The sequence below is a fragment of the Crocodylus porosus genome, unplaced genomic scaffold (genome assembly GCF_001723895.1).
Source record: "Crocodylus porosus isolate Cpor-Errol unplaced genomic scaffold, CroPor_comp1, whole genome shotgun sequence".
Taxonomy (NCBI): Eukaryota; Metazoa; Chordata; order Crocodylia; family Crocodylidae; genus Crocodylus; species Crocodylus porosus.
The window spans coordinates 46,208,881-46,217,180 of record NW_017728909.1 but is presented as its reverse complement, the minus strand read 5'-3'; the positions used below and the strand labels follow the sequence as shown (position 1 = coordinate 46,217,180).

General features: G+C 43.8%; 1 protein-coding gene across 1 annotated transcript in view; it reads right to left on the bottom strand.

Moving 5' to 3' along the window:
- DMGDH (dimethylglycine dehydrogenase) overlaps nt 1–8,300 on the bottom strand; it is an 89,183-nt gene that overhangs the window by 80,605 nt on the left and 278 nt on the right. The window contains exons 2-3 of the mRNA XM_019531703.1: nt 8,277–8,297; nt 4,578–4,752 (exon numbers count right to left, since the gene is read on the bottom strand). Of these exons, the coding sequence (XP_019387248.1) occupies nt 4,578–4,752; nt 8,277–8,297 (196 nt within the window). The remainder of the gene's footprint in view (nt 1–4,577; nt 4,753–8,276; nt 8,298–8,300) is intronic.

The window sequence follows — 8,300 nt, the reverse complement described above, 5'->3', positions numbered from 1 at the left end:
TTGGGATTACCTTCCTTTGGGCTTGGAGGATCGCCTCCTTAAGGAGCAACCACTATCCTTGGACATCTGGCTCCCCTCCCCCCTGGGACCTCAGCGCATCCTCAACTATCCTCCTTAGCTCGTTGAAGTTTGCCTCCTAAAGTCTAGGGCTGCTGCCTTACTGCATGCCTCTGCCACCTTGCGGTGGATAGTAAATTCCAGCAGGCGATGATCATCTGTTTTTAACCTAAGAGAGAACTGAGAGTGACAACTTTGACACCTTTGATCCTCAGCTTCAGTAATAAGCAGGCACCTGTTTAATTCACAATTTCAACCACTTTTGTCTCGGTATCACAGTGGGATGTTCTCATGAAGGCTGTTGGAAAATCACCAAGTTCTGCTTCTGCAAGTACAACTGTTCAGCACTTCATAACATGAAAGTCATCTTCTTGTGAACTTCTTCCATTTTGTCTTCTCCTTACGACAGGCTGCTTTGCCTTGCAGCTCCACGGCAACCTCATTGATGCAAATGCAGCAAAAGTGCTAGCAAATCATGAAGAGGTGGCCCTTACAAAGTCGTAGGCCACACTCTGACATGGATGACAACTAGAGCTAGGGAAATATTATATAACAACCTCCCTACTAATTTTCATGTCATTTTCATGCATATCATTCACATGCTGTCCATTCAGAAGACTATGGTGCTCCACCAACAAGTTCTTAGTGAACAATCCTCAGCTCAGCTGACCGGTAATTCAGATTCATGATGAGACTGGAAAATGTTGGGTATTTCCTATACACTGGAAGCCATCTCTCGCAGAAGACTGACATCGATGAAGAAATCCAACACTGCCTCAAATGTGCAAGTGCAGCACTAGGATGCCTGAGGAAATGGGTGTTCAAAGATCTCAACATCAGATACAAAACCAAGCTTGAGGTTTATCAGGCAGTTGTAATCCCCATCTTACTGTACAGAGCTGAGACATGAACAACATACAGAAGACACCTCAAGTTGTTAACAAAGTACCATAAATGCTGCCTGTGGAAGATCCTTTGAATCCAGTAAAAAGATACTGTCTTTTAGCTAACATTAGCATCCACTTGCAAGCAAACACTATGAGCATCAAGGTGATGATCATCCATCATCAACTTTGCTGGACTGGCCACATCATCTGAATGTCCAGCTCCAGACTCCCAAAGCAGATTTTATTCCCCCAGCTTAGTCAAGGCATATGCTCAGGAGGAGGGCAGAGGAAGTACTTCAGGGACGTCTTCAAGGCCAATTTGAAAAAATACAACATCAACATCAACTCATAGGAAACTATCACCCAGGACCACCCTAAATGAAGGAAGAGTCTGCTGCAAGGATCACAGTACTTTGACACCTTACGACAACAATAGATGAAAAAGTAGAAAAACAAAAGAGTGTCATGGACCAAATCAAGAATTCAGAACTACCCATCCCACACAGAACCACATGCCCAAGCTGCAGCAGAATCTGTCAAACCTGGATCAGTCTTGTCAGCCATCTTCAGACCAACAGATAAGACAATCATGGAAGACAATCATCCTTGGCTGCAGGGGAATGTCAATGAAAAAGACAGGTGCTGTTATTTTTTTGGGGGGGGCAGCGTTTTTACAGATTTGTTTGCTACTAAAATTGCTCTGACGATGTTTTGGTCAATATATTTCAGTCTATAGCTCACTCATGTATGGAATGCTGAGAATATTAGAATATTTATTATTCCTGATTCAGTATTTGAGCTGTGTGATCAGATATCTATAATGCATGGTATTGTTTCTATTTCCTAATCTGATAACGTGACATTTATCAAATACTTGTGTTTTTACCTGAGAAGAATGTCATTTCTTTATGACTTTATATTTAAACAATTCTTAACTGAAAATATGACATTTACTTTCTCTGTGTATATCTATGCCAAAATCTTTTATGAAAAGCAAATAAAATGGAATGCCAGCTTTTCATTAGAAGTTGCAGGTATGTTCATGAATTCTTTTTATTACTCTCCATTCAAAGACCCCCTCAAAAAATAGCTGTAGCACAAGAAATTGCAATGTACTTACTTCTCAATTTGGGAAGAGGAAATAAATAATAGGTGACCATGTTAGTCATACTGCTTAATGCTCTACTGGAAGGAATTTGGTACCTTGATGAGTACGATATAAGAAATAAAAAACTATGGAGAACAGAAAAATATCTCTAGAAAAAGCAGACTATTGCTTTCTGTGCTCCCTTCTCTTGCTGTACATAGCAATAGGCTTCTTCTATAACCTCCTCTTAGTCCACATGGCTAGGAACAGACATTACATATGAACTGGTTTAAATGATCAGAAACTGGTTTAAAACTGTAATAGAACAGATGTTCAGTGCACGTAGACCATTTTGAAAATGGCTGAAACTAGTTTGGGATAAACTTGGTTGAATGTAGTAGTATCAGACTTAGCTGATTTGTGTCAAACCGGTTATGTAATGTCTGTCCCAGACCCCTTCCTCGTTTATGTTAAATCAGAATCCTCCAGCTGGGATCCCAGATGCTTTGCAACTCTGGGCAGGGCTCTGCTATCTGCCTTAGCCCAGTGGTCTCCAAAGTGGGGTGCGTGCACCCCAGGGGGTGTACAAAACAATCCACTGGGGTGCAGGAAGAAAATGTTAGAACTTCTATTTATATTTATATTTATATAAATATACATATATTGGGGGTGTGTGCTCAAAAATTTTTTACTGATAGGGGTGTGCAATCAAAAAAGTTTGGAGACCACTGCTCTAGCCTACCAGGGCTGGCCCCTCCCCTCTGCTCCCTGGTTGCAGCTCCATCAGAGACTCCATGTATAGCAGAGTCTGCCTGGCTTCCTCCTGCTCCCCACCCTCCCCCTCACCACTCCCTGCTCAAGCAGGGATTCCTCCCCCCCTCTGCCTTACACAGACACCGCTCACCATTAGCTAGCATACCACATGCTGCCTACAGTCTGTGCTGTGAGAGACAGGACAAAGGCAGACAGGACAGGGCTTTTTGGAGCAAATCAACAGGTAGCTGGTAAAGTCCCTCCATTCCTTCCTTGAAAAATAGTTTAAGAAGAGCTTGAACTAATAGAGAGAGGCTTTTGTTTTCTTGATGGCCTGATAAACTCTGTGCTATCAACTCCCTGCTGCACTTGTGAGGAGCAGGGAGAGAAGGGCAACCCCTCTCTAATCAGAGCATCCTGTGGGGGCCTGGACACACCTTTCCCTCAGCTCAGCACCATGGAAGGGAAGGGAGGGCTGCTCTAGCTCCCCCAAGCATCTAGCCTGAGCCACTAAGGGCATGTGCCTGTATTTCTTCAGTTCAGAGCAGATGTCTTTGCAGTTACAAACCAGTTTAGCCTAGCCAGGCTGCAAAGATTGAATCAACTCAGGCTCAGGCTTTTTGAATGTCTGTCCCTAGCCCATAAGAGGAGACTGCAAATCTAAGGTTACAAATCTAATGGTGTATGAGACTTTACCTTATCTCATCCAGTGTCTTCTATAGATGCTGACAGAGAAAATATTTAGCCATGGAGTGCACATGATTCTGTGTGCCAAGAAATTATTTCCCTTAACATCAGCGTGGCAGGTGTCAGCAGGTAACAGTGCTACATATATTTTTTCCAAATTATTTTTCTTAAGGTAAAAGTAAATGTCCAGTCTTTAAATAACATGTTGTGCTATTGGGAGTTTCTATCTGGCAAAGTTCCATGTTGAAGCACTGGCTGCTTGATGAGAAGCTGTCCAAGCACAGGGCTGTGTGCCATTTATCTTGGTCTCTGCTAAGAGTCAGTTCTTGAGGTAGTGATGCTCTCTGGAATATAATCCTTTGTGCTAGGCTAAGATTCCTACAGTAGAGACTGCTAAAATGTTCTTTTGGGATGCCTCTGTGTCAGGACAGAACCAATGTATAAATCAACAAAGTGAAAATGTATAAATCAAATAAGTGACACTTAGACTATACCCACATTCTGCACCCCTACTCTGCTCCCCTGGAAAGTGACATGCAAGAACTCAGACATCTGCCACTGGGGAGATGCTGATATTAGAATAGGGGGCTCTTTGTGAAAGAAGAAGCAAAAATATTTGCATTCAACTTTTAAAAATAAGCTCTTACAACTCTCATATTAGCATGTCCTCTTAAATGAATGTTTGCAGTAAATATTTGATAAGATTCACTCTAGAAATGAAAATTAGAGTTTAAACAAGTCCGAACTATTTTAGTACCATCACACTGCTATAATAAATGTTAATAATTAATTATTCTCACTTTGATAACACCATCCAATCAAGAATATCAAAAGGGTTAACCAATATTTGTTTCCACTTTACAGATAGGGAAACTGGAATACAGGCAGTTTAAGTCACTCTTCAAAGGTCACACTACAAGTCTATCCCAAAAACAGGATCAGAACCCAATGCCAAGCTCTTATTCTATATTTAAATAAATAAATAGTTTTCTCACAGGCCCTGGGGATAGGACTAACAACTATTTTACTCTATTGTCAGATATGAACAGTCATCTGAAATCTGGTTCCATATTCAAGACCTTATAAATTAACAAAATGGCTCTTACTGCATGCCAAGTAGATCCAGCGGTGAGTTCAGATTTCTCCAGCAGAACAACGTCTTTCATGCCAGCCTTGGCCAGATGGTAGGCTAGACTCACACCAACACAACCACCTCCGATGATCACTGTCTCTGCTGTATCTTTCCATCTTTCTCCCAAGGAAGAAGACGGCTTTTCTTTTCTAAGGGGAAAAAACCCCATTACAAACAGGACACTTGATCTTTTCTCTGTCTTTTTGTACTATGTTTGTTATGGAACCTATAGCCTGGAGTCCTGTTTCATGGCTGGAACTCCGAGGTTCCAACATAATACAAATAATAAATGAAAATAAATGGTCTTTTACATTCTCACCTGATTTTAATATGTAAAATATTAACTTCAAAGATCTGCCTTTAAAACAATTGTCCTTAGAACTTCTTATCCATATTCAATAGTAAAAACCAGAAAAATCAAACTGTTTCCACTCACAACTCTTGTCCAGTATTAATCCTTGGACAAACGTATCTCTTCAGGTCAGTACCCTATGTCTCAGGTAGTAAAGGCTGACTTCACCACTGCAGTGACTGCTTCCAAATTTGTCTTTTCAAAATCACTACTGTATATGTAAATAGTGTATTTTTTAAAACCACTGGTTTATACAAAAGTGTTTCAGATAGTAATGGCAATTTTGAAATAAAACCAGCTTGTGTGCAATGATAATGTACAATTTCTACATAGTTGTAAACAGTGGGTGCATTCGACAATGCTGTCATTGGTGTTCCCTGGTGCTATATAGTTTCCCACAGCGCGGGCAGCCAGTTTGCTGTTACTTTCTGAAACCCCCATGTATATGTTTTTAAAAAAAAGCAAATATTGAAGGCAAGATATGTTTTTGACAAGTGCTATGAACACTGGTTTATAAGGTTTAAATTAATGCCATGATAATAAAGTTTCTTTTGATATATTCTAATTTGCTGAAATTAAACAGTTAAGGAGACCTTGCTAATATATGTTAAAGTAAGGCTTCCTCCAAAGCCTTGTAGCTACCTCGTTCTCCTCCAAGGCAGCCACTCTTGATCACTTTATGCTCTTAACTGCTACTTTCCTCCAGTTTTAAACCCAGTTTGTCTTCATGCTGCTTATCCCCTTCCCACATGCGTGGCCACCGTTTATCTTCGGGGCCCACTGAAGTGCTTCTTTCATTTTGCCTTCCTTTCCCTTCTTCCACCAAACCCTCTTCACTGTACTTAGCTAATCTACACATACCAGCAGCCTGCCCTGTATCTCTTTCTCCTAATCCCCAGTCAGCCTATCCTAATTTATGGAAGTTGGGATATATAAGAAATAAAGCAATAACAATGTAACTGTAAGTGGAAGAGGGAGATGAAGAATGATTATTCAGTCATCAAATGAGTTCAAAGGAGGCCACAGATTCTCCTCAACCAGTCCTGCTCATGCATACATTAATTCTACTTTTGAGATTATACATTTTCTGAGTTGAGTGCGGTGCTGAGTAAAGGTTTGTTGGATATTTGTGCTGTCTTTGTGAAACAAAGGTAAATCAAATGCAGAATTTATTTTTTCCACATTCCCTTTGATGAAATCAAACCTGGCTGGCACATCTTTTCTCAAACAGATTACCAGGGCCCATTGATGCGCCTTTCCTGTGTATTTATCTTGTTTGCTGACAATACAGGTAAAGCAGTAATCAGAGTAGATTTGCCCAGTACAGATTAACTAAATCAGAGATGGATAGCATAAGCTTTCATAAGCTGTGGGTTTACTTCATCACTCAGAGCAGTGGTGCTTAACCTTTTGGCCCCATGGGCCAGAAACGTGGCACAGGGCCAGTCCCCAGGACCAGGCCAAATCAGACCCTGCAGGCCAGGATTGGGCCCCAGGGTGCCATGACACCTCCACCATGCCCTACATGCTAGGATTGGACTCTGGGGCCCTGCACTGTCTCTGCCTGTTCCTGCATAGTGGCATTGAGCACCAGGGCCCCACAGTGCTCTGTATAGCCCTATGTGCTGGAACTGGGCTCCCCATGTTCTGCACACATGATCTAGCACACTGGGCCATAGCCCACAGGGTCCCCCCCACACAGCATCGGGGGCTGTATCTGGCCTGTGGGCTGGGGGTTGAGTACTCTTGAGCAGTAGTTTTCAACTTTAGGGTTGAGACACCCCTCATTAGACTCAGGACACCCCTCAAAAAATTCCCACTTTTCATTTTCACTTGTTTTTTGACTACAGAAAAATAATAGAGCAATTTTTCTGCTGCAAAGAACTGAGAAAATCCACAATAGGTCAGTATGCTTTTAACACTATGAATTCCCATTCACAACTTCTGGGTTTATCTTATGAATCATGTTTGTACACCTAACAGTGTGTGGGACCCTGGAAGGGATCTCAAAGAACCCCAGAGTGCTGCAACACCCTGGCTGAGAATTAATTGCTGCCTTAAAGCATAACAGAAATTATGGACAGAAGAGACCAAGACGAGACCATCCAGTCATTTTTCCCTACTGGGAAACATGGTGTTTTTGCTCTGCTCATTGATGGAAACTTTGGATCTATGTACAGCAAAGACCTTCCACATGGAAACTCTTTCACCTGCCTTCATCTAAGAATCTTCTGACTTGTGACACTACACCCAAAATAGCAAGGCAGGACAGAAAGAAACCCCAGGACGTGCAGTTCATTGGCCAGCATGGAGGCAGAATCAGTGCACCCAGACCAGTGGTTGTCAATCTATTTAGACTCAAAAAATGCCAGGTCTTTGTTTTCATTCGTTTTTATGACTGTGGTCAACAAAGGGGACACAGGAGCAGTTTTTCTGCTGCAAGGAACTGAGAGGGCAGAATGTACCGGGCACAGCGGCTTCCTTCTTGGAATCTCTGAGCTTTTCTTGTGAATCGTGGTTGTGGATCCAGGGTGGGTGCACCGATGCACTTGCACCCCCCTTTGATTCCTGCTCCACCCAAAGTTTAAAATCAATGGCCCACGAGTGGCAGTGGCATCTCTATCAGCCACTGCTACAGGAGTCACTTGACTGCGTGGCTCATTATCATCTACCTGATCCCTTCTAAACTCATCATTCCCCCATTAACAGCCCTCCCTTCTTTTGAACGGTTTTGATGTTCCTCCCATCAAAGTTGCCTTTGCTCTGCAACTCGGTGCTCTGTGAGTTGCTCCTGGCCAGGGTGCTCCTATGCCACAGTCCTGCAGATTCTGTAACTCATTCCAGTGAAGTGACACTGGTGTTTGCTTCCCTCTTGAACTGTCTAATGCAGCCCTAGGTGCCCGGCCTGTTAGCACAGCTTCTAGTTTATTTTTAACTGGGGAAAAATAGGCTTTCTTGCGTGATGCCCCTCGGCCCCCATGCCCATTTCCAGCACCCAGGGCCCCCTACGGCTGCGCCCCTGCCAGCGCCAGCCTTGTGCAGAACCTGGGGGCACCCTGGGCAGGATCTCAAGGCACCCCGGGGGCCGGGGCACCTGGTTGAGAAACACTGGTGGTGCTCCACCTTTTTCTCCAGCTGCCGGATGGGCAGTGCCCGGCCGCCCTGCCCGTGGGCTCCAGGCCGTAGCCCAATCCAGGTGCGTGGGGGCCCCGTCCAGCCGCACCGCCTGGCCCCATTCAGCACATGCGGGGAGGGGCCGTGCCCCGGCTCTAGCCCGGCCCCAGGCTGAGTCCCCGCAAGCCCCGCGCCGCTGGCACTCACCCCCCGTCGGGGCCGGCGCTGCTG